Genomic DNA, 27,925 nt, shown 5'->3' on the forward strand with positions numbered 1-27,925 from the left:
ACTACACCTCTCCTCCCCCTCCCTTTCCCTGTACAGGTCACAGAGCATGCCCACTACTCCTCTCCTCCCCCTCCCTTTCCCTGTACAGCTAACAGAGCATGACCACTACACCTCTCCTCCCCCTCCCTTTCCCTGTACAGGTCACAGAGCATGTCCACTACTCCTCTCCTCCCCCTCCCTTTCCCTGTACAGCTCACAGAGCATGCCCACTACTCCTCTCCTCCCCCTCCCTTTCCTTGTACAGCTCACAGAGCATGCCCACTACTCCTCTCCTCCCCCTCCCTGTACAGGTCACAGAGCATGCCCACTACTCCTCTCCCCCCCCCCCCTCCCTTTCCCTGTACAGGTCACAGAGCATGCCCACTACACCTCTCCTCCCCCTCCCTTTCCCTGTACAGCTCACAGAGCATGCCCACTACTCCTCTCCTCCCCCTCCCTGTACAGCTCACAGAGCATGCCCACTACACCTCTCCTCCCCCTCCCTTTCCCTGTACAGCTCACAGAGCATGCCCACTACACCTCTCCTCCCCCTCCCTTTCCCTGTACAGCTCATAGAGCATGCCCACTACACCTCTCCTCCCCCTCCCTTTCCCTGTACAGCTCACAGAGCATGCCCACTACACCTCTCCTCCGACTCCCTTTCCCTGTACAGCTCACAGAGCATGCCCACTACACCTCTCCTCCCCCTCCCTTTCCCTGTACAGCTCACAGAGCATGCCCACTACACCTCTCCTCCCCCTCCCTTTCCCTGTACAGCTCACAGAGCATGCCCACTACACCTCTCCTCCCCCTCCCTTTCCCTGTATTGAGTCCAATTTACCATCAGTATGCCTTAAGCTCCCTCTAGTGGTGACTGCAGACAGACAGAATTTTACTATGTGACGCAGAAGATTTGGAGCTCTGTATCAGACAAATAAAGTGCTGACCGCTATAAAGATATATCACAAAGCACAGAATTTTACACTTTAGAATGACACAGTGTTCAAAAGGAGGAGATTTGCATTAAGCTTTGGTCTGGAGGGGGTTAAATTGAGCAAAGACTTGAAGTCCCCATTGAAAAAGTTGATTTCATCAAAGCCATTTAGTGAATTTTTGGGATATTTTGTTTTTTTTTATTCTTTTTTTCCCCCGGAGGAGTGACTACCTTCAGAAATCCATCTTCTTAGCGGAGGCATCGTTTCATCACTGTCACCTCCGTCCACACTCGGGAGACGAGCTCGTCTTGTAAAATTAAAATGCTTAATAAGTTGAGAGTTGTTGTTCTTACAGCCGAGGTCCACCGCGCGATGACGATGACTCATTTTGTGCCGCCGCTCGGCGATAGGGGAAATCATATGAGAAAATAATGAATCTGATTTCTGCCGCTCTGGTTTATGAATGCATATGATATCCAGGAACCCTCAGGATCAGGACCCGCAGATTTAGTGCCTGATTGCCTTCGTCTACCGAGGAGGAGGCAAAGGCAAAGAGTCATGGCCAATCTGGCCGCCATGCTTCCCCCATCACATCCCATAGGATCAGTATTAGTACATAGGGATCAATGAGGCTGTAAACCCCTTGGTCAGCAGGGAAGGGATTAGGAGCTTAATCATCTGCTAATGATATAGTCCTTAATTATAATCTAATTAATGGGGGGGGGGTAGCATCGGTCGGCAAGAATTTCAAGGAGGTAATTGGTGGAATTTCTGCAGATCTCTGCTTGTCCTTGAGCTAGGTTTCTCCGTCCAGTCAGGGGATGATGGGCGTAGTTGTATGATTGTAAGATTTAAAATCACTGCCTCATGGAAAGGTTGTAGAACTACAACTCCCAGCATGCTATAGGCACCCTCCCCTTTAAGACAGGAGTCTCCATGTGTTGTGGAACTATAACTGCATCTATAGTTACGTGATTTATTATTTCACATCTATTTTAAAGGGTGTGAACACTTTTGCAATTGCTTTTTATTGCTTCATACATTCAAACGTTGTTGATTAAAAAATTGTCTAGATTTGTGTACGCGGCCGCCATGCAGACCTATGTTTCTCCATAGTCTCAGAAGTCAAATATTCTACCTAAAGCCACCACTAGGGGAGCATTCAGCTCCACATATACACAGTATGGCCCTGAGCTCCCTCTAGTGGTGGCTGCAGGCATGCAGAATTTTTATCATTCAGCTCTGTGTCCACGGTGGAGATTTGGAGCTCTGCATCAGAAAATTCAAGCCTCAGTTGCACCATGGAGATATGAAGAAATTCATTGCGCAGAATGAGATATTCATTTTAAGGAGTCAGTAGAAGAGGGCGGCCATTATTCTCTATCAGATTGGAGTGATCCACCGAGTTGACGAGGATCAGCACTATAGTTATATTCAGACTCCTAGAAGGATGGGTGTGGGTGCTGCAGGTAGTAACGGGAAATATATGGGGTAACCTGCTGAATTTTCGTGAATGTTAGAAGATGCATTAAAACAGCCCCCTCAAGGACAGCTGAGCTGACCCATCATCTCCTTCAAACCGATAGTGAAATGGTTAATTCTCTTCACTTTAAACTAGTGGAAGTCAGATCTATTCCAATCCTGCTCCATTACCTCCAGGCAAATGCTGGGCTTCTTCATCACTGTGTCACACTGCCACCAAGTGGTCATTTGCGGAACAGGCATCGGTGTGATGATAGAAGGCGTACAAAGCCTACAATACCCTATTAGACTATTATGTCTTGCATATAAGATTTCTCCATTTCCTTTGCTCAGGGATTGTCCAGTCTCCATTAAATATAATTTCATAGAAATTGCAAAAATGAGAATTTTCTAATGCGCATTGTGCTGCTAATCTGCACTTACTTCTCTGGAGGCTTCTTCAGGAAATCTAAGCAAATAATGTTATTGTCTGGTGTCCAAGAGACGCACCCTAGAAAAGATGGAGAGGGGCAGCGCCGCAGCCCGAAAATTGCTTCATTGCTCTGAAAAGTCATTCACCTAATACTAAAACATATATGTATGTGCGAATGTACTGTATGTATGTGTATATATATATATATATATGTGTATATGTGTACTGTATGTATATGTGTATATACTGTGAGTGTATGTGTACTGTACGTATATGTGTATATCTGTGTGTGTACTGTATGTATGTATATATATGTGTATATGTGTACTGTACATATGTGTATATCTGTCTGTGTGTGTGTACTGTATGTATGATATATGTATATGTGTACTGTATGTATGTGTATATATATATATATATATGTGTATATGTGTACTGTATGTATATGTGTACTGTATGTGTATATACTGTATGAGTGTATGTGTACTGTACGTATATGTGTATATCTGTGTGTGTGTACTGTATGTATGTATATATATTATTTTTTTTTTACAAAAATCACAGCCGATAAATGTAATGTTCTTTGTGTTTTTCTTTTATTTTGTTTCTTTATTTTGAAACAAAATAAAAGAAAAACACAAAGAACATTACATTTATCGGCTGTGATTTTTGTAAAAATATTACCTGGGGTGGGAACCCTATGCACAGCAGCAACCGACTGTTTGCGAAACAAATTTTTGTATATATATATATATATATATATGTGTACTGTACATATGTGTATATACTGTATGTATATGTGTATATACTGTATGAGTGTATGTGTACTGTATGTATATGTGTATATCTGTGTGTGTGTACTGTATGTATGATATATGTATATATCCTGTATATATGTGTATGTATGCATATATTATATGTATACATGCATATATGTGTGTATATGTGTACTGTATGAATGTATATCTGTGTATATATTAATGTGTGTATATACTGTGTATGCATATGTACAGTATGTGATTGTCTGTATGTATGTATATACAGAGGCGAACTGAGAACTTAAGTGGCCCTGAAAAAAAAAACTAAAAGTGGCCCCAAGTTGCAGGCGAGTCCAAATTGACATAAGGCAGGACAACAGAAGTAGACGGGGCCAGCAATACTGTAGAGCAGCACAAAATACCGCCCCACCAGAACCAAATACCACAGTGCAGCATAAAATACTGCCCTATCGCTGCAGTGAGGACGGTGATAGAGTCCCGGAGGGGGATCTGAGGCCGTAGGCCGGGGTCATAAGTTCCTGATACTCCTACATTAATGCTGAGAGCATAAGATCACTATGTACCTGGCTAGGCGTCCCCCGGGCACCAGCTCACCTGGTAATTCCCCTGTAGGGTCTATGGCCCGTCCGCCAACGCCTGCTCCGTTTCTGTTTCCTGTAACTTTTTTTTCTATACAGGCCGTTAATCATGTATCATTGAAGGACCGGAGGATGTTTCCGGTAACGCCGTCCCTGGCTGCAGACTACAGACGTATAAATTTACATCGATATATTTTACTGCGAGGAATTAATCTGCGGACGCTGCATGGAAAGGCGTCTCTGAGCGGCCGCAGACGCTGCGGTCTTTAAGGGTATCACAACAATTGATACGTGATTTTCTGACCTATATACCGTTGTATATGAGAACTGACACCGAGGACAGAACAACCAGGGTAATGGGGTGGGATGGAAACTTGGCATTGAACAGGTTAATACTGCATTCCTTCATACTGCAAGACGCCGCAGCGTTCCCTTCCAAGGGTGGTCCGGCCGTTCCCTGCCACATTGTTCATTAGGCGGCCAGCATTGTCCAGTGCAATCAATATTTCATAATTAACACTTCACATTAAAGGGTCGTTAGCATCCCAATCATCTCAGAGAGCGGATCATCCGCTCTGCAGCAGGAGCTGGGGGCGTGCACAGCTGCCCTGCAACATGTCACTCCAAAGAGATGTCACCTCATGTGACTCCAAAGAGATGTCATCATGTATTGATAGAGAAAGGAGCATGCTGAGGGTTGTAGTCTCATAACAGCTGAACTACACCGTCGGGGGCTAGTGTTTCAGTTTTTCGCCTGTGCTTGCTTTTGCCTAAATCCAGACGCTGACAACCTGCCCCAAACATGTCCACCTGACACAAGAGCAAAGCTTGTTACATAACGAGCCCTGCAAATGTGCAGGTATTTCCATTCATTGACAGCAAGCAGAGATTGCGAAAAGAGTGAGAAACCAATGAATTGCAGCACGTGGAGACTTTATGACCAGGAGGCCTCTATAGAAAAGGCTTCTGCACCCACATAGAAGGGATTCTTTACTGTAACAGCAGTGCGACTATGGAATGACAAGGGCTCTGGATGTCAGTCTTGGTGCCAAGCATACCTGGGCAGATGCCAGGCAATCTGGATAAACATACCCTACACCTGTCTAGCCAAGGGTCTTGTAGGCAGAGAGCCCACTATTTTCCTCCTGATCCTCTGCATCTTGCACCCCCTTTCCTCTGCAGACCTCCCGTCTCTTCAGGGTCTGCTGCCCTACAGCACCCCACCCTTGTGCATATATGCATGGGTGGGATGCATATGGTGGAACCCCTTCATTCTCCGGTCAGATTAACTCTATGCATTCCATTTTCTTGTGCAGTCATCAGTATGTTCCTCATCTGCAGCGCTCCGATAATAATAATTGGCTGCGGCGGTCCATGACTGAGCCTGCCTGCATATTGGAACATAAATCACTGGGTATAAAGCACCGAGTTGTCACCCCCCCCCCCCCTATAGATACAAGAGCTTCAGCTTCCAGAACATATCGATCCGTTCATCTGCACGTAATGTATCGCCCGTCCGCCATCATTAACGTCCCATTGTTGAGCTGCATCACCAGGAGCCGCCAGTAGTTGGCAGCACTTTTTTTAATATCACTTTGTATCCACCTGACCGATCCCTCAATGAGATCCCTGAATAGTCCACCGCCTGCGTTATTATATTAACCCAAGTGAAATATAGATTTTATATTTGCGCTTTCAGGAAAACTTGGCCGTTACACATTTCTGATTCTGGTTGTCCGTGTTTCGCTGATTACATCGTGCGTAGATTAGGTTCTACTACAGGGGAAAAGAATCCGGAGACGTGTTATGTATTAGTTCACATGACAGCGGCATTAAATCAGAAAAGTAACAAGCTTGTGTGACTATAACACGTTTCATGCTCCTGTGATGACTGCAAGAGACTAATAGCAGTAAACTACTCGTGCTTCACTTGCGGAGTTGTCCAACTGATCAATTTAGAATGACAACCACTAGAAGGTGCCCCAGCACCCACCACCTATGGCACAAGCTCCACCAGTCCTTCCCGGATATCCTCCTATAGAGCGGATGGAAATGTTAGATCAATCCTTTAGATTTTTTCTAATGTACATTTTCTCTTCCCCTGCTGCAGAGTGGATGAGGTCAATAGTGCCCCGTGTGCCCTGAGACACGCAGATGTCTCCCCGTGCTGCTCCCTCTCCCCTCTCACAGCACACATACTGGGAAGCTGCAGCTGCATCCCCCTCCTCTTCACTATTTACTGTTTTACACTAGTGATGAGCGGCAGGGGTCATATTCGAATTCGCAATATTTTGCGAATATTTTGTAGAATATTCGTCAAACATCGTTCGTTATAGTCTACGATTTTTTTACTTGAAAAATCGGCAAGGTAAAGATCGCGTAATATGCAAATTTTTATAATGCGAATTTTTATCGCAAATTTTTCAATTGCCAAGTAAAAACATGATTCCTCCCTGCTTCTTGCTTGTGGGCCAATGAGTCATAGCACTATATAAAAATATTCGTTTTTTCAAATATTCGTAATATTCTAAAACAAGAATATATAGCAATATAGGGAATATTCTAAAAAAATAACGAATATATAGCACTATATTGAATATATTAGTTTTTTCGAATATTCGTAATATTCTAAAACAAGAATATATAGCAATATAGCGAATATTCGAAAAAAAAACACGAATGTAGAGCAATTTAGCTAATATAGTGCTATAATCTTTTTTTTTTATAGTTGAAATTTTTTTCCAATCTGAACTTTAGATGAGAAAAAAATTACAACTATTAGGCCTCTTTCACACGGGCGTCATGTTTTTTGCCCGGATAAGAGGCGGGTGCGTTGCGGGAAAATGCACGATTTTTCCGCGCGAGTGCAAAACATTGTCATGCGTTTTGCACTCGCGTGAGAAAAATCGCGCATGTTTGGTACCCAGACCCGAACTTCTTCACAGAAGTTCGGGCTTGGGATTGATGTTCTGAAGATTGTATTATTTTCCCTTATAACATGGTAATAAGGGAAAATAATAGCATTCTGAATACAGAATGCTTAGTATAATAGTGCTGGAGGGGTTAAAAATAATAAAAAAAGTTAACTCACCTTCTCCTCTTGTTCGCGTGTTCTTTAGCTGTGGACTGAATGACCTGAGGTGACGTCAGATCACATGCTCCAATCACATGGTCCATCACCGTGGTGATGGAGCATGTGATCTGACGTCATCAAAGGTCCTTTAGCCCACAGATAAAGAACAGACCGGCATCTACACGAACAAGAGGAGAAGGTGAGTTAACTTTTTTTATTATTTTTAACCCTTCCAGCACTATTATACTAAGCATTCTGTATTCAGAATGCTATTATTTTCCCTTATTACCATGTTATAAGGGAAAATAATACAGTGAATAGACTGTCACCTAGCAACCATGCGTGAAAATCGCACCGCATCCGCACTTGCTTGCGGATGCATGCGATTTTCACGCAACCCCATTCATTTCTATAGGGCCTGCGTTACGTGAAAAATGCACAAAGAGGAGCATGCTGCGATTTTCACGCAACGCATAAGTGATGCGTGAAAATCACCGCTCGTGTGCACAGCCCCATAGAAATGAATGGGTCGGGATTCAGTGCGTTCACCGCACGCAACGCACCCGCACGGAAAACTCGCCCGTGTGAAAGGGGCCGAACAAAGAAGATTATAGCACTATATTAGCTAAATTGCTCTATATCTTTTTTTGGGGGAATATTCGCTATATTGCTATATATTCTTGTTTTAATATATTACGAATGTTAGAAAAAACTAATATATTCGATATAGTGCTATATATTAGTTTTTTAGAATATTCATCATTTTTCCCATCTACAGTCATGATTCCTCCCTGCTTCTTGCTTGTGGGCCAATGAGTCATTGGCCCACAAGCAAGAAGCAGGGAGGAATCATGTTTTTACTACTCAGCAATTGAAAAATTCACAATAAAAATTCACATTACGAAAATTCGCAATCAACACTACTCATTGGCCCTTCTCATTGGCCCACAAGCTAGAAGCAGGGGGGATCATGGGTACTGATAAAAGAAAAAATCTCGAATATATTTGCGATAAAAATTCGCAATTCGAATATTCGTGATCAACACTATTTTACACTAGAAGGATTTGGGGTGACCGAGGAGGGTTGTGAATATTTACAGGGAGTCTACAGACAGTAAAAAGTAAACTACAATTTGCTAGTAAAATATATAGCAAACTTCTATACTGTATAGACACATGTGTTACTGACCTATGTAACCAAATATATCGCAATAGCTACATTTTAAAAGAATTTTGTCCACTTTGAACAACCTCTCTGTCACGTAATGATGTGGGAGGGAACACCACACCGACAACAGAAGGGAAGGGAAAAGGAACTAGGCCTCAATGCTAGGGAAAGGGAAACGGACACCACCTATGGAAACCCTAATCCTAGCCCTGACTCCTATCCGTATGAACGGACCTTGAGGGTAGGAAGGTTCATACACTGGAACCTAAGACCCTGGAAACCCTGAATTGCCCTGAAGTTGTGTCTGAGACGGCCTGTTCCTTCCAATATGAAAGAACCAGGGTCTCCCTGAGGCCTAGTAACAAAAGACAGAGGGGAAACAACAAAATATGAAAGGGAAGTAACACTTAACTTCTGAAGTACATGGATGAGCAGGAACTCAGAAGAGGACCACACACCAGCACTTCCAATACCAAACTGAAGCTATCAACCGCATAGCATGATGGGTGAAGCCAGGCTAAATAGAAGAGTTGTAATGACCACTAAGCTACACCTGAGACCAGAGGTGTGGTCATACCAGCAACAACACTGAAAACAATTGAAACCAAAGAGGCTGTCAGATCACATGCAGCCAGTCTCTTAGATCTTCTGACACCTGTCACGTTAGAAACCGTGATAGTACCCCTCCTTCTACGGGTGGCCTCCGGGCACCGAGGACCGACTTTATCCAGATGAGCTCTGTGAAAGGCTTTCACCAGTCGACTAGAATTAACGTCGGCCACTGGAACCCACATCCTCTCCTCTAGTCTGTAACCATTCCAGTAAACAAGGTACTGAAGAGATCTACAGAGAACTCGGGAGTCCACTATCCTGGCGATCTGAAATTCCAAATTACCGTCCACTATAACAGGAGCGGGAGGCACAGGTTCAACATATCTCTTCAACAACGACTTATAGAACAAATTATGAATCTTCAAAGCCTGAGGAAAATCAAGACGAAAGGCTACCGGGTTAATAATGGCAGTGATCTTATACAGACCAAAAAACCTTGGACCCAACTTCCAAAAAGGTACTTTCAACTCAATGTTTCTTGCGGACAGCCACACAGAATCACCCACTCTCAGGTCCGGACCATTCATACGTCTCTTGTAAGCCTAACGTTTATACTTGTTGCTCATCTTTTTCAGATTATTTTGAATTTTCCGCCAAATAGATGACAAAGAGGAAGATCGTTCCTCTTCAGGTATACCAGAAGTCTCTGTACCCGAAAATTTGCCAAATTGCAGGTTGAATCTATATGCCCCAAAAAAAGACGACTTATCAGTGGACTCCTGTCTATGGTTATTTATGGCAAACTCGGCTAAAGAAAAAAATGAAGACCACTCCTCCTGATTCTCCGAGACAAAACATCTCAAGTAAGTCTCCAGATTCTGATTAGTGTGCTCCGTCTGTCCGTATGACTGAGGGTGAAAGGCCGAAGAGAAGGACAATTGTACCACCAGATAAGTACAGAACACCTTCCAGCATTTGGAAACAAATTGAGTCCCTATATCAGACACCACATCAGAGGGAATACCGTGTAGCATCACAATGTTGTCAACAAACACTTGTGCGAGAGTTTTAGCATTAGGTAAACCAATGCTATAAAGTGTGCCATATTACTAAAGCGATTAACAACCACCAGAATCACAGTTTTTCCTGAAGAATTAGGTAAATCTGTGATTAAATCCATGTATAAATGAGTCCAAGGTCCGAGTATGTGTCACCTTAGCATGTGCACAAGTACTGCAAGCAGATACATAGTCCTCAACACACTTACGCAACTCGGGCCACCAGAATCTACGAGAGATGAGATCGACAGTGGATCTGCTCCCAGGGTGACCTGTGAGAACCGTACAGTGATGTTCCTTGAACACCTTGTGACGTAATTTAGGAGGAACAATCAACTTTCCTGGAGGGCAAGAATCCGGTGCGTCTCCCTGGGATTCCAACACCTCTGCCTCAAGGATATAGAGCGCATATTAATACCCCTTCAGACAATATCGGACCAGGATCTTCCGAATCACCGCTCCCAGGAAAGCTATGCTACAAAGCATCGGCCTTGACGTTCTTAACCCCAGGGCGATAGGTGATAATGAAATTAAATCTGGTAAAAAACAACGACCGTCTGGCCTGCCTTGGGTTCAGTCGTTGAGCCGACTCCAGGTAAGCCAGATTTTTGTGATCAGTAAGCACAGTAATAGGATGAATTTCTCCTTCCAACCAATGACGCCATTCCTCAAAAGCCAACTTAATGGCCAGCAATTCTCTATTACCCATGTCATAATTCCTCTCTGCAGCCGAGAGTTTCTTACAGAAGAATGCACATGGGCGCCATTTACTAGTTGAAGGACACAGTGACAAGACTGTTCCTACCCCAACCTCGGATGCGTCAACTTCCACAATGAATGCCTGTGACCCATCCGGTTGCACCAGTATAAGAGCAGAAGCAAAACATTCCTTCACTACTGAAAAGGCTTGTAATGCCTCATCAGACCAGACTGAGACATCCGAACCTTTACTAGTCATGTCTGTTAGAAGTTTAACCACAGTCGAGTAGTTCAAAATGAATTTACGGTAGTAGTTGGTGAACCCCAAAAACTGCATAAGCGCTTTCAGATTTTCAGGTCGATCCCAGTCCAACACAGCACGGACCTTCTCAGGATCCATACGAAAACCTGAAGATGAGAGCAGGTAACTCAGGAATTGCACTTCCAGAACTGCAAATACACACTTCTCCATCTTCACATACAATTTATTCCCTCTTAGGATCTGTAACATCTGTCTCACGTGAACCTGATGAGTCTTCATGTCTGCAGAATAAATTAGTATGACATCCGGATACACAATAACAAACCTCCCCAACATACGATGAAAGATATCATTAACAAAATTCTGGAAAACCACAGGAGCATTCGTTAACCCAAAAGGCATGACTAGATTCTCAAAATGACCCTCTGGGGTATTAAACGCCATCTTCCATTCATCCGCCTCCTTGATTCTGACCAGATAATATGCCCCTCTTAAGTCAAATTTGGAGAACACCTTGGCACCAACAATCTGATTAAACAAGTCAGGAATCAAAGGAAGGGGGTACGGCTCACGGACCGTAATCCGATTGAGCTCAAAGAAGTCCAGACATGGCCTAAGAGTTCCGTCTTTCTTCTTTACTAAGAAAAACCCTGCAGCCAGTGGGGACTTTGAAGGTCTAATGTGTCCCTTAGTGAAACTTTCGGCAATATCGCATGGCCGCTCTGGTTCAGAAAGGTTATATAACCTAGATTTGGGCAACTTCGCTTTGATGGGGCAATCATATTCCCGATGTGGGGGTAAATCCTGGCAACCACTTTCAGAAAATACATCAGAAATGAAAGTGGTTACAGCTTTAGTTATTAAGCCAGAAAGAGATGTATTAAGACAGTTGTCCATGCAATAATCACTCCAATAGAGAATCTGTCTCGCTTGCCGGTCAATGGTAGGATTATGTTTGCTTAACCAAGGTAAACCCAGGACCAACGGAGCAGGTAGACCCTCCAGCACAAAATACGAAATGGATTCCTGATGAAAATCACCCACTCTTAAATGGATGTCCTGTGACAAACATTTCTGAGTAAGTGGTGCAGAGTTAATTGCAAACACCGAAATATTTTTTCCTAATGCACTTGTTGTTAACCCATGCATACGGACAAACTGACCATCAACAAGGTTAACCCCTGACCCACTGTCAATAAACACCTCAATTCCCACAGTTTTGGACTCTAGCGCCACCTCGGCAGACAGGAGAAATTGGGTACTACCAGTAAATGACAAAAGTAAGTTCTCTGACTCCCCATCCACACCGCATAGCATGATGGGTGAAGCCAGACTAAATAGAAGAGTTGTAATGACCACTAAGCTACACCCGAGACAAGAGGTGTGGTCATACCAGCAACAACACTGAAAACAAGTGATACCAAAGAGGCTGTCAGATCACATCACATGCAGCCAGTCTCTTAGATCTACTGACACCTGTCATGTTAGAGACATTGACACTCTTTCAGTGACTTATTGATACGGAAGGTTCTGTTCTTGCTAACAAGAATCAATTGTTGAACATACACCAAGGGGCGGAACAAAGTGTGACAACAGGACTTATTACCCTGAACTATGGTCGTTAGTTTTATTGTTTTTATAGCTTTGTTTTAACAAATGTCTTTTATATTGTGCCTCTTGGTTTTGTTTAATGGATCCCCATATGGGATTGTTTAACCCAGATGACCCCTGACCAGTAACACTGATCTGGTTCCTTAAAGTGCAAGATGACATTTGGAGTACCTTTGCTGAATATTCGAGATAATTACTAAAAAAAGCAATTCCCTAAAATAATTATTTCCCCCTACCTGCAGGAACATTATTCTCCTTGGATTCCTGAATCTCATTCACAGATGACAGACTGTTATAACAAGTTCTGCAGTCTGCGGAGCCTTACAGAAAAAACAGCATCTGGTTACAGGAAACTGCTTGTAAAACAATTCCCTTAAATAATATTAAAGGTGGCTCCATATCACTGCTTCCTTGGTCTGGAGCCACCTTTAATATTAAGGGAGGGAAAAGCCAAACACAAGGCAAAGTCTGGGATTTCTGTAGGTGATCAACTATACAGGACTGGTATTCTGCTCATGTCTGGACCAGGGATACTTGTTTGTCCTTCAGGCAGAAAAGCTGTCACTAGTTATGACGGTAATAAAAACACAGGAATGTCCCTCTGACTTTGGCACACGGATAGGAATTGGTGCAGTGCTGCCTGATAAAGATCCATATACAAGAGAGAATGAGAACAGAAAACAGTCACCACACAAATGCAAAAAAAGAATAATACCGTCCTAACATTACGGATGTGGAAATGACTATAAAAAGATTCCATATTCTCGTACATAAGGGGCATTACAGTAATTATATTCTTGTACATAGGAGCAGTATTATAGTAGTTATATTTTTGTACATAGGAGCAGTATTATAGTAGTTATATTCTTGTACATAGGAGCAGTATTATAGTAGTTATATTCTTGTACATAGGAGCAGTATTATAGTAGTTATATTCTTGTACATAGGAGCAGTATTATAGTAGTTATATTCTTGTACATAGGAGCAGTATTATAGTAGTTATATTCTTGTACATAGGAGCAGTATTATAGTAGTTATATTCTTGTACATAGGAGCAGTATTATAGTAGTTATATTCTTGTACATAGGAGGCAGTATTATAGTAGTTATATCCTTGTACATAGGAGGCAGTATTATAGTAGTTATATTCTTGTACATAGGAGGCAGTATTATAGTAGATATATTCTTGTACATAGGAGCAGTATTATAGTAGTTATATTCTTGTACATAGGAGCAGTATTATAGTAGTTATATTCTTGTACATAGGAGGCAGTATTATAGTAGTTATATTCTTGTACATAGGAGCAGTATTATAGTAGTTATATTCTTGTACATAGGAGCAGTATTATAGTAGTTATATTCTTGTACATAGGAGCAGTATTATAGTAGTTATATTCTTGTACATAGGAGGCAGTATTATAGTAGTTATATTCTTGTACATAGGAGCAGTATTATAGTAGTTATATTCTTGTACATAGGAGGCGGTATTATAGTAGTTATATTCTTGTACATAGGAGGCAGTATTATAGTAGTTATATTCTTGTACATAGGAGCAGTATTATAGTAGTTATATTCTTGTACATAGGAGCAGTATTATAGTAGTTATATTCTTGTACATAGGAGGCAGTATTATAGTAGTTATATTCTTGTACATAGGAGCAGTATTATAGTAGTTATATTCTTGTACATAGGAGGCAGTATTATAGTAGTTATATTCTTGTACATAGGAGGCAGTATTGTATTAGTTATATTCTTGTACATAGGAGGCAGTATTATAGTAGTTACATTCTTATACATAGGAGCAGTATTATAGTAGTTATATTCTTGTACATAGGAGGCAGTATTATAGCAGTTATATTCTTGTACATAGGAGGCAGTATTATAGTAGTTATATTCTTGTACATAGGATCAGTATTATAGTAGTTATATTCTTGTACATAGGAGGCAGTATTATAGTAGTTATATTCTTGTACATAGGAGGCAGTATTGTATTAGTTATATTCTTGTACATAGGAGGCAGTATTATAGTTATAGTACTTATATTCTTGTACACAGGAGGCAGTATTATAGTAGTTATATTCTTGTACATAGGAGCAGTATTATAGTTGTTATATTCTTGTAAATAGGAGGCAGTATTATAGTAGTTATATTCTTGTACATAGGAGGCAGTATTGTATTAGTTATATTCTTGTACATAGGAGGCAGTATTATAGTTATAGTACTTATATTCTTGTACACAGGAGGCAGTATTATAGTAGTTATATTCTTGTACATAGGAGCAGTATTATAGTTGTTATATTCTTGTAAATAGGAGGCAGTATTATAGTAGTTATATTCTTGTACATAGGAGCAGTATTATAGTAGTTATATTCTTGTACATAGGAGCAGTATTATAGTAATTATATTCTTGTACATAGGAGCAGTATTATAGCAGTTATATTCTTGTACATAGGAGGCAGTATTATAGTAGTTATATTCTTGTACATAGGAGGCAGTATTATAGTAGTTATATTCTTGTACATAGGAACAGTATTATAGTAGTTATATTCTTGTACATAGGAGCAGTATTATAGTAGTTATATTCTTGTACATAGGAGGCAGTATTATAGCAGTTATATTCTTGTACATAGGAGGCAGTATTATAGTAGTTATATTCTTGTACATAGGAACAGTATTATAGTAGTTATATTCTTGTACATAGGAGCAGTATTATAGTAGTTATATTCTTGTACATAGGATCAGTATTATAGTAGTTATATTCTTGTACATAGGAGCAGTATTATAGTAGTTATATATTTGTACTAAGGAGGCAGTATTATAGTAGTTATATTCTTGTACATAGGAGTAGTATTATAGTATTATATTCTTGTACATAGGAGCAGCATTATAGTAGTTATATACTAGTACTTAGGAGGCAGTATTATAGTAGTTATATACTTGTACATAGGAGGCAGTATTATAGTAATTGTATTCTTGTAGACAGAGGACAGTGTATGCAATTTCCTACTGGTGGGATTTACAGTAGGGATGAGCGAATCGACTTCGGATGAAACATCCGAAGTCGATTTGCTCATCCCTAATTTACAGGAACAAAATGTCAAAGAGAGGGCATATTGTTGAAATAAAACGTATCAGGTCCAAACAACATGAGTTTTAGAATCACAAGGTGCGACCAAGGCCTTAGCGCCCACTTATCTGTCCTTCAGCCAGGAGAGAGTTAAACTGATGATAGACTCTGCTGAACACAGATTTTTTCTGGACACTCAAATAATCAATATCCTGGACTCCTACTTTATAGTTTATACCAATGAGATTATTACCACAAATATGGAAAATCACATTCTTAATTACATATCTCTGGGTGCGGTGCTGAAGCATCAGATAATACAATATCAGCTGCTTTATGCCTAGACAAGAGAACGCCATGTTGCTCTGCAGATTATCGCACAGCCTCTTTCCATATAAATAAAATAGTGACTGCTGATTATTACTCACCCACAGTCTCTATATGCAGAGTGATATAATTGTATATTACTGCACGCCTTCCTTCCCTCTTAATAGAACAGTGAGTCTGCAGATTATTGCACAGTCACTTTTTATATAACAACATATAAAACTAATGGCGGAGTTGTAGATAATTGCCTTAAGGGCTCATGTACATGGCCGTAAGTGTTTTGCGGTCTGCAAATCGTGGATCTGTAAAAGGCGGATCCTGGCCGAGTGTATGCCGCCGCTTCTTTTTTTTTTCTTACTCATGCAGAAGTTTCTGATCGTTGTCCGCAAAACAGACAAGAATAGGACATGTTCTATTTTTTTGCGGGGCCGCAAAATGGACGTGTGCGCCATTGAGATGTATGGGTCTGCCTCCGTCCTGCAAGAAATGCGGACTGAAACTACAGCCATGTGCATGAGCCCTAATTATAGAGATAATGATTACTCTGTCTGCAGATTATTGCACCATATCTTATCCTTCAACATAAAAAGTGATTCTGCAGATTATTGCACAGCAACTTTACCCATACGCAGAATGGTGAAATTTAGGATTATTATCATACATGTCCGCACAGCTCGTCCTGTATAACAAACAGGGATTCTGCAGATTATTACTATTATACATTTTATTTTACTTATGGTCTAATTTTTGCATAATTTTTGAAAATTTCAAATAAATTTAACATTGACTCTGCAGATTATTGCACCTCCCACAGTGACTGAACATTTTTCTTTATAAACTGAACAGGGGTTTAGCAGAATATTGCACATCGTTCCCTCATACCCAGGGCTCATGCACACGACCGTATGTATTTTGCGGAACGGAACAGCCGGCCCCTAATAGAACAGTCCTATCCTTGTCCGTAATGCGGACAATAATAAGACATGTTCAATTTTTTTGAGGGACGGAAATACCGACATACGGAAACGGAATGCACACAGAGTAACTTCCGTTTTTTTTTTTGCGGACCCATTGAAGTGAATGGTTCCGCATATGGTCCACAACAACAAAAAAACGGAACGGACTTTGAAAGAAAATACGTTCGTGTGCATGAGCCCATAGAGCGCCAACTATGCAGATTATTGCACACCGCTTTCTAAAGTGAAATGGTACTCTGCAGATTATTGCATACCTCTTTCTAAACTGAACTAGTACTCTGCAGATTATTGCACACATCCCTCTAAACTGAATGGGTATGCTATAAATCTTTGCACACCTCTTCCTAAATTGAATAGGTATTCTGTATATTACTGCACACACCTTTCTAAATTGACTACCGGTAGGTACTCTGCAGATTATTGCACACCCCTTTCTTAATTAAACAAGTACTCTGCAGATTCTTTCACACCTCTTTGTAGACTGAATAGGTACTCTGCAGCTCATTGCGTATCCTCTTTCCTTACAGACAGAACAGGAAAACTTTGGAATGATACAAACCCATATTGTCTAATACATATTATTCCCTGCAGATTATTGCATCTCCAAACCTCTCTCCCAGAGTGAACACATTGCAGATCATCTCATCTTTACTTGTTGCTTTCATACATTAGTCGGCCATCCTCAGGTATTTCAATAACTCCCCACCGCGGTTCTTAGAGCTCATGTAATTAATGTAATGTCGTCCATTAATTATCAGAAAGAAGAGAATTATCGCTTTATGAAAATGGACGCTTTAGGGGGAATTGTGTTTACTGCATAATTATAGAATCAAAGTATGAAATGTGGGTCCAGAATGAAGAAAGAAACCACCAGCAACATTAAAAAACATTTAGCTCATCTCTTCAAGCACTGACTTCCTGCTGATCTAGTGCTGAACAAGCAGAGCTGCAGTGTAAAGCATGGAAGGTGGACTCAACCGCCAGAAGATTATATACCTTAGAAATAATTAGAGCAAACTGTAGTCTGCGAGAAGTATTGGGTCTTTATGGCTTGTCGGCTTCCGAATGTAATCAAGAATGGGGGTCATTTACATAGACTGGCTTTTCACACTGGTCTTTGTATCCCCCCCCCTGGCTGCTGGAGGATTTGCCTAATTTACGAGGAGACGTATCTTGAGTAAAAACTACTCCAGCCCTAAACCAGAGTCGTTTTTTTCTCCTCTTTTAGGCCTCTTTCACACGACCGTATGGCTTTTTCAGTGTTTTGCAGTCCATTTTTCACAGATCCGTTGTTCCGTTTTTTGTTTCCGTTGTGTTTTCATTTCTGTTGCATTTTTCCGTTTGGTATATACAGTAATTACATAGAAAGAAATTGGGCTGGGAATAAATTTTTCAATAGATGGTTCTGCAAAAACAGAACGGATACGGAAAACATACGGACGCATTTCCGTATGTTTTCCGTTTTTTTGGCGGACCCATTGACTTGAATGGAGCCACGGAACGTGATTTGCGGGCAATAATAGGACATTTTCTATCTTTCAATGGAACGGAAATACGGAATGCATACAGAGTACATTCAGTTGTTTTTTGCAGAACCATTGAAATGAATGGTTCCGTATACGGACCATATACGGAACTCAAGAAACAGCCCGTATGTGGAACGCAAAAAAACGTTTTTGTGAACGAGCCCTTTCACCTGTAAGTTTGTTGGATCCAGATTCTCATCATGGCCACCACCACTCCCAAGTGGAGAGGACGGCGTAAAAATGCCTGTGTGACAAAATATTGTCGGACGGGCATTCAAAAAGTCACAAAAAGGGATCTTGCAATTATTTTTACGCCAAAAACTGTTGTAGAAAATTAGAAAATGACCCCCAAATTCCCGTTTACTGACATCAAGCCGAGAACTTGAAAACGATGAGGAGCTGAAATGCAGAGTCTTTTAGAAAGTCGCAGAGATTCCCATTATACGGTGATTAATCTTGATTTACTGGCCGACACCTCGAAATATTTTTGCAAGCTTTCTACACAATAATTACGAAACCGCATAAATGGATTGGTGCACTCCCCGTATTGCTCCCTGGTGGGCCAGTTGGAGAGTGCTGGTTGCGGATGTTGTCAGAGTAGTAGTTCCCAGCAATTACAGAGCAGGATATAAACGGAGGCAGCACCAGCGAGCTCCCATCGTAGACAGAGCCATCTGCATTGCAGCACAGTGTCTCTGCTACCTGTGGCCCTAGTTGGGTCTCGCCTCTGGGTTGGCAGAAGCTTTGAATCCACTCTGCAATCAGGTCCATCGTGTCCACAATGGAGAAGAACTCGGATATTGGGGATCCCACTACTCCTAATGCTACAGCTAAATTCCTAAAGACCACCAAGTTCCATGGACTGTTCCACCTACAGGCCACGTTCTCCCTCCTGCATCGGCTCGTCTTCGGAGCTGCGTTCATGATCTCGTTGGGTCTTCTCATCTCCTATTCCTTAGAACACGTCTACTATCTAATGTCTCATCCCCACCACATTAATCTCAAGATGATCTGGGTGAGAAGGTTGCAGTTTCCTGCGGTGACCATCTGTAGGGTCCAGCAGCTGAACGGAATCACCCAGTACCCCAGAACGTCTTCTCCGTCAGAGCTTCAGGATCAGATCAATGAGCTAGGACTTCCACTGTTGTCCAATCAGTCCTGGGCTGATTTAGATAACATGATAGTAACTTGCTACTACCAGGGAGACAATTGCACGAGCCAAGACTTCACTCCCGTGAGTCAAACATGAAGAGGTTGGAAAAAGGGATTAGAAAACGGTCGATGGCTGCTTTATTCCAGACAAATACAACAGCTACATACCTGCTCGTGGGTTGTGCCTGGTGTTACAGCTCAGCTTCACTGGAGCGACTAGGGCTGAGCTGTAACACCACACACAACTTGTAGATAGGTGTGCTGCTGCTTCTCTAGTCCTGCACAGCCCCTTTAAGTGTACAGGTGACACTCGAAAAATGTTAATATTGTGCAAAGTTTATTTATTTCAGTAATGCAACTTAAAAGGTGAAACTAACACATGAGACTCATTACAGGCAAAGCGAGAGATTTCAAGCCTTTATTTGTTATAATTTGGATAATTACGGCTTACAGCTTATGAAACCCCAAAGTCACAATCTCAGGTCCCCTTTGCTCAGGGGGTATGGATTAATCAGCTGACTAGGGGGTGACACTTTGAGCCGAGAATATTGAACCTTTTCACAAAATTCTAATTTTAAGCTGCATTAATACAATTTCTTTTAATTTGTGTTACTGAAATAAATGGACTTTTGCACAATATTCTAAGTTTTCGAGTTTCACCTGTATTTACCTTCTTCCAGCAAAGGTCTCCTATAGTAAAAGGGACTGTCCAGTCTTATCTAAATAATTGTACAGTGGAAAATTCTGCAACTTTCTCAGAGATTCTTTGTGCACGAATTCATCGCCATTTATAAGACCTAATGCTTCCTACAGATGAAGGTTTGCTACAATTGTATCCAGTCTAGATCACTCTCTGATTGTTACAATGTATCATTCTGGAGTCCAGGCTGTTCAGCTCACAGAGGAATTTTTTTTACACTGTATACCAGGGATCAGCAACCTCCATCACTCCAGCTGTTCCAAAAATACAACTCCCAGAATCCTCCTTTCACTTTTTTGGCTGTTACAAGAACAGATGAGAGCAAGCGTGCACGCTGGGAGTTGTAGTTTCACAGCAGCCGGAGTGCTTAAGGTTTGCTGTGACCCTTGCTGTATACAATTGTAGCAAACTTTGAGAAGGAGTAGATCTGTACAGATTTCAGCCTCTGGATGTAAACAAGAATGCTTCCATTCCCTGACGATGTGCAGAGATCTTGAAAATGCCAAAGAAATGAAGCGCAAACTGGTTAGTTTACGAACAGCGCTACGCTTGCTTTAGACTAGAGCTACACAGCGGCACTTGTTGCGGCCAGGATCGCAGAGTAGATGATCCCATAATGAATGGGATTGCAGCGGCAGTCATAAGAAATACCGCTGTATTGGATGTCTTGTGACTGCCCGGCGATCCGATTAATTTCTTAGGCGTCATCTGCTACTTAGTGTTACTGGCCGCAACCAGTGTCGCTGCGTAGCCCTAGCCTTAGACGTAAAAAAAATCCTCCCTTTTTGTCACACGGTGGTTTATGTGCTGCACTCGACATTTGGGCTGTGGTTAGGGGGTGGCGGGGGCCGTGCCACGGACTGGAAAATAGGCCCCGGCAAATTTACTAACATTTACACCTGAAAGCAGGTGTAAATGTTGACGTAAAACGACTCCAACTTGACAGGTGCACGATGCTGGAGAATGCCCCTAATTTATGACGAGGCGCATGTCTCATCATAAGGGCTCATGCGTACAAACATGTTTTCTTTCCGCGTCCGTTCCGATTGTTTTGCGGACCGTATGCGGAACTATTCATTTAAAAGGGTCCGGAAAAAAACCTAAAGTTATTCCGTGTGCATTACGTTTCCGTATTACGGACAAGGATAGAACTGTTCTATTAAGGGCCAGCTGTTCTGTTCCGCAAAATACGGAATGCACATGGACGGCATCCGTATTTTTTGCCGATCCATTTTTTTGCAGACTGCAAAATACATACGGTCGTGTGCATGAGCCCTAAATTAGGTGCATCCTCTGGCAGCGCAGGAGGGAATCACAGACGGAATAAGACACCAGACCTCTAAAGTATAGTAGAAAGTTGCAGAACTGATCAATATTCAATAACTCAGCTTCATATAGATACATGTGGAAAACCGCTATCACTTTGGGCCACGGCTATCGTGCTGCATCATTGCATATCTGTGGCACATCACTGCTGACTGTTTCCTCCATCTCCTCGGTATATGCAGTATAACCTATATGATTTCACCAATAACTGGCCGCGTCTTGCAGCAGCACAATTTCTAATCAGTAATGTCATTCAGGAAACTGGGAAAGCTGGGTGAAGCTCGAAATATGAGGATGGCTCTAAAACAGGCATGCTCAACCTGCGGCCCTCCAGCTGTTGCAAAACTACAACTCCCAGCATGCCTTAACAGCCTACAGCAGGGCACGGTGGGAGTTGTAGTTTTACAACAGCTGGAGGGACGCAGGTTGAGCATGCCTGCTGCTTTGTACAACATGCCCTCTGCAGATCAGTACATGGTTTCAGAGTTGTTTGTATCTACGTGTAATCAGCTGCTTCATTGGGGGTCATCTACAAAGAATGCTTTTTTTATCCGGTCTTTTACTCCCCTTTTGCGCTGGCTTTGCTGGCAGAAGATGTGCCTAGTCATAAATTTGGCGCACCTTCAGCAGTCCGTGTGCCTAGCGGAAAAACTAGACCGGCCCCTAAATGGAGCAGTTTTTCTCCAACATTTACGTCCGTTTCCATTTCCAATTTTGGTAAATTTGTCCCCCACCACATTTAAAAAGTAGCAAAAAGGGTGTCGTGAGACATGTTTACGCCAAAACATTTTTATAAACCCCCCCCCTTTGTATCTTGAGTCTGTCTCGAGCCAGGCATTTCCATGCATCTATGACCTGCATACAATCGGGGTCTATACACCTGTATAACGCTGTACTGACCGCCTTCCTCTCTTCTGCTTCGCAGGTTTACACCAGGTACGGGAAATGTTACACCTTCAATGCCGATAAGAGTAACCCAAAAGTGACCCGACAGGGGGGGATGGGCAATGGACTGGAGATAATGCTGGACATCCAACAGGAGGAGTACCTACCTATCTGGAGAGAGACCAGTGAGTACCTTGAAGGGGTTCCACATTGTATGCTTATTGGGCGTCATTTATTAAGGGACGTGTTACTATTTTAGGCATATGTCTCATTATTTATTTTTTTTAACCGGCTATGTCGCAATATTTAGTCACACGGACGGTTTTACGCCGTGTTCGGCAGTTGGGCCGCGCCAGGACTCCAGCTCATGCACGTATCTCGTCATAAACTAAATGAATCTTAGGGCAATGCAGGGGGAACCAATAGCGTAACTAGAAATGATTGAGCCCTCCAAGCAACTTCTTCACCTCCCCTCCTCCTCCTGCGCAACCCCCACTCCCAAGGCTAGTCAAACTCAGACGAGGCCCCGCAGCCGCCTCGTCCGTTTCCTACAGTGTCTCTGTATAAGGCCTCTTGCACACGAACGTTTTTTTCCGTTTCCGTTCCGTTTTTTGCATTCCGTATACGGAACCATTTATTTTAGGCTCCATTCACAAATCCGCAATTTCGTTCCGCAATTTGCGTAACGGAATTGCGGACCCATTCATTCCTATGGGGCAGCACGATGTGCTGCCCGGACACGGAATTGCGGGCCCGCACTTCCGGGTTCGCAATTGCCGACAAGAATAGGCATATTCTATAGTGCCGGCAAAGTGCGGTCCGCAAAATGCGGACTGCACATTGCCGCTTTCCGTGTTTTGCAGATCCGCAGCTCCGTGGATCCGCAAAACATGTTGCGGACGTGTGAATGGAGCCTTAATATATCATAAAAAAAACGGAATGTACTCTGTATGCCTTCCTTTTCCGTATTTCCGTTTTTCCATTCCATTCAAAGATAGAACATGTCCTATTATTGTCCGCATAACGGGGGCCAGCTGTTCCGTTCCGCAAAAAACGGAATGCACACTGACGTCATCCGTAATTTTTGCAGATCCGTTTTTTGCGGACCGCAAATTACTGAAAAAACCATACCATCGTGTGCAAGAGGCCTAATACTGTTGAGGGGGCACTGACAATAAAATCTTTCAGTCCTCCTCCTGGGTGGGCCCCTTCTGAGTTCAGGCCCCAAAGCAGCCGCTTCCCCTATAGCTGCGCCCTGGGGGAAACTAAGACCGGCATAAAAAGCCCCAAAGTATATGAACAGTCGCATCTTTTTTTAAGGGGTATTTCCACCAGACGCTGATGACGTATCGCTAGAATATGCCATCGATGTCAGATAGGTGAGGGTCCCACCTCTTGGACCCGCTCCTATCTCCAGAACATCCCCCCAAAGTGAAGGGGAGCATGCGGCACATGCGCAACGTGCTCTCCTTTTACTGCTATGGCAGTTCTAAAAATGGCGCGCTTGGCTTGGTTTTCGGAAGTCCCATAGCACTGAATGGAGAGGAAACTGCATGCCCGGCCACCCTCAGCTGTTTCTGGCAGCGGTGAATGGAGAGGTGGCCTTGCATGCCACTGAATGACTGAAACTGGACAACCCCTTTAAATTTGTCAGTAAGTGCTGAGGTCTAGTGACTGGTGGCAGGTGACGGCTCCAGACTTGGGTCGATGAGATTTCACAGATGAATAATTTAGCGCAGAGCGAGAATCTTCGGTGATTACAAGAATGTGAATTATCCTGTAGTGTCTAAGAAACATTAGAAACCTAAATGTAACCGCAAGAACAATTCAATTATCCCGAGGACGAGACCGACTCCCGTCTCTTTACTCCTCAGATGAGACGTCCTTTGAAGCTGGAATCAGGGTCCAAATACACAGCCAGGATGAGCCCCCCTACATCGACCAGCTGGGGTTTGGGGTGTCCCCCGGATTCCAGACATTCGTCTCCTGCCAGGAACAGAGGGTTTGTATGATTTGGATTCCTTGTTACAGTAATGAAGACACACGAGAGAAAGTATAAAGGTAATGCCCAAGCGCACGGCAGGGGTGCACCACCTGTGAGGCCAGGTGAGGCAGCACCAGGGGGGGCAGCCGAGGGGCCATGGGCAATGAGCTCTTTCATTTTGGAAACGCTCATCTCTACATATTCACCTACATCACTGTACTCAGGACAGCAATACAGTTGAATGCTGCAACGACAGTGATGTCTCCCTGGACCACCATTTCCTCTAGTAGGCTTTGGTCCTAATTCCTGTACCAGAGGCCGGTATCATTATCGCACTGCCTGAGCCGGGCATTTCAGTTTTCGCCTCAGGCAGCAGAACGGTTAGATGCACCCCTGGCGTACGGTACATACACATGGGGTTGTCTTTCCCTAGAAGCAATGTGATGTTGTGCTGTACCTAGGCATCATATGGCAGAACAGCAGAAATCTGCCGGTGGCGTGTCGTGGAGCAGGAGGAGCTGCGTCAATTGATATACAGTTTTTGTGGGAAAAGATTCAATTGAGCATGTAATATATTGATCCGAATATCTGCTGGTGAGTCCAGTGGGTGGAGTCAGTCAATCAGTAGGGCCGCCCACTGGACTCATGCGCAGAGACTTAGGGCTTGTTCACACAAACGTAGGGGCTCCGGGCCCGTGCTGTGGGCCGCATACGGCGGTTCAGCAATACACGGGTCACCAGCCGTGTGCATTCCGCATCACGGATGCGGACCCATTCACTTGAATGGGTCCGCAAATACGGACATGCGGAACGGAAGCACGGAACGGGAGCCCGCGGAAGCACTACGGAGTGTTTCTGTGGTGTTCCGTTCCGTGCTTCCGTTCCGCAAAAAGATACTTGTTCTATCTTTTTGCGGAACGGACGGATCGCGGACCCCGGAGCCCTTACGTTCGTGTGAGCAAGCCCTTAGAGTGATAAGTGATACAGTAACTTTTACTAAATCTTTTCCCACAAACAATGTATCAATCAGCTCAGCTCCTCCTGCTGTCCACAGATAGGATATCGATAAAGCTGGTTTACTTAAAGGGAACCTGTCACCGGGATTTTGGGTATAGAGCTGAGGACATGGGCTGCTAGATGGCCGCTAGCACATCCGCAATACCCAGTCCCCATAGCTCTGTGTGCTTTTATTGTGGAAAAGAACCGATTTGATCCATATGCAAATTACCCTGAGATGTGTCCTGTACGTGAGATGAGTCCAGTGTGAAGGAGTCCAGCACCGCCCCGCATCCTCAGAATCTCCTCCTTGCTCCCCAACGTCAGACAGCTAGAGCGCCGTAATCTCACGATGCGCGAGCTAGCACATGCGCAGTGTCCTCATAGTGTTCCTTCCCTGTGCTGGCATCAGCCTCAGGGAAGGAACAGAGCATGCGCTAGCTCGCACATCGTGAGATTACGGCGCTCTAGCTGTCTGACGTCGGGGAGCAAGGAGGAGATTCTGAGGATGCGGGCGGTGCTGGGCTCCTTCACACTGGACTCATCTCACGTACAGGACACATCTCAGGGTAATTTGCATATAGATCAAATCGGTTCTTTTCCACAATAAAAGCACACAGAGCTATGGGGACTGGGTATTGCGGATGTGCTAGCGGCCATCTAGCAGCCCATGTCCTCAGCTCTATACACAAAATCCCGGTGACAGGTTCCCTTTAAAAAAATGCAGAAGTTTGTATTGTATGTCAAGCCAAGGGCTGAAAAGCAAATTAATTCACCAAACTTAAATGTATTTCATTTGCATACATGTACACAGTGACTCCACCAGCAGAATAGTGAGTGCAGCTCTGGAGTATAATACAGGATGTAACTCGGTATCAGTACAGGATAAGTAATGTAGTGTACACAGTGACTCCACCAGCAGAATAGTGAGTGCAGCTCTGGAGTATAATACAGGATGTAACTCGGTATCAGTACAGGATAAGTAATGTAATGTATGTACACAGTGACTGCACCAGCAGAATAGTGAGTGCAGCTCTGGAGTATAATACAGGATGTAACTCAGGATCAGTACAGGGTAAGTAATGTAATGTATGTACACAGTGACTGCACCAGCAGAATAGTGAGTGCAGCTCTGGAGTATAATACAGGCTGTAACTCAGGATCAGTACAGGATAAGTAATGTAATGTATGTACACAGTGACTCCACCAGCAGAGTAGTGAGTGCAGCTCTGGAGTATAATACAGGCTGTAACTCAGGATTAGTACAGGATAAGTAATGTAATGTATGTACACAGTGACTGCACCAGCAGAATAGTGAGTGCAGCTCTGGAGTATAATACAGGATATAACTCAGGATAAGTACAGGATAAGTAATGTATGTACACAGTGACTGCACCAGCAGAATAGTGAGTGCAGCTCTGGAGTATAATACAGGATGTAACTCAGGATCAGTACAGGATAAGTAATGTATGTACACAGAGACTGCACCAGCAGAATAGTGAGTGCAGCTCTGGAGTATAATGCAGGATGTAGCTCAGGATCAGTAATGTATTTACATACTAATTCAACGATCTATATGAATATCTCACATTGCCTTATTTTTTGCACACAGCTGACATATTTGCCCCAGCCATGGGGTAACTGCAGAGCCAGTGCACCATCAGGGGAATTCCTTCCAGGTTACAGCACATACAGCATCTCTGCCTGCAGGCTACAGTGTGAGAGAGAGGCGGTGGTGAAGACCTGCTCCTGCCGAATGGTCCATATGCCAGGTAACCATTAGCTGCTGCCATATACTGGTGTCAGTGTAATAGTCCCACCTATACTGAAATACTGGGGATGGTGACCTGCAAAACTGGATTATTCTCCTCAATATCAGAATGGAAAATCTTCCTTTCATTCCTGTACTGCTACTGACATTCAGTACCCTGGGAAAGCTGAGTGACAACTTCTACAGGCTCCACTGCAGCGGCTCGTCACCCAGCTCTCCTGTGACACCCCCTCCCCTCCACTTCTTTATTGCTAAGTAGCTTTGACATTCAGTAGCCTGGAAAAGCTGAGTGACAACTGACAACCAATGACCTCCATTGTAGCTCCAGCTAATGGATTTAGATACAGAAATGAAAAATGTCAGCTACTATTTCAATTTGTCAATTGACTTTTCCGTAGGAAATGAAACAATCTGCTCCCCCTCCAAGTACATCAGCTGCGCTGACGGCATCCTAGGTAAGAAATCCTCCGATCTACTGTGTGATTCTGTGATATGCTTGTCCTAGGAGCTTACTATCTAAGAATAGTCTACATCTAAGAAGGCTCTATGTCAGCTTCTCACTTAAAGCTTCCTTTCAATCCCATATGGGCAATATATAATATAACATATAAACACTTGGCCAAGACA

The 27,925-nt window shown here is 43.1% G+C and overlaps 1 protein-coding gene across 1 annotated transcript in view; it reads left to right on the top strand.

Annotated features, from left to right (window-relative positions):
• The window catches only part of ASIC4 (acid sensing ion channel subunit family member 4), a 241,449-nt gene that overhangs the window by 205,720 nt on the left and 7,804 nt on the right, over nucleotides 1-27,925 (top strand). The window contains exons 2-5 of the mRNA XM_044303557.1: nucleotides 22,588-22,732; nucleotides 24,422-24,549; nucleotides 27,140-27,299; nucleotides 27,697-27,753. Of these exons, the coding sequence (XP_044159492.1) occupies nucleotides 22,588-22,732; nucleotides 24,422-24,549; nucleotides 27,140-27,299; nucleotides 27,697-27,753 (490 nt within the window). The remainder of the gene's footprint in view (nucleotides 1-22,587; nucleotides 22,733-24,421; nucleotides 24,550-27,139; nucleotides 27,300-27,696; nucleotides 27,754-27,925) is intronic.

The sequence above is a fragment of the Bufo gargarizans genome, chromosome 8, assembly GCF_014858855.1.
Source record: "Bufo gargarizans isolate SCDJY-AF-19 chromosome 8, ASM1485885v1, whole genome shotgun sequence".
Classification (NCBI taxonomy): Eukaryota; Metazoa; Chordata; class Amphibia; order Anura; family Bufonidae; genus Bufo; species Bufo gargarizans.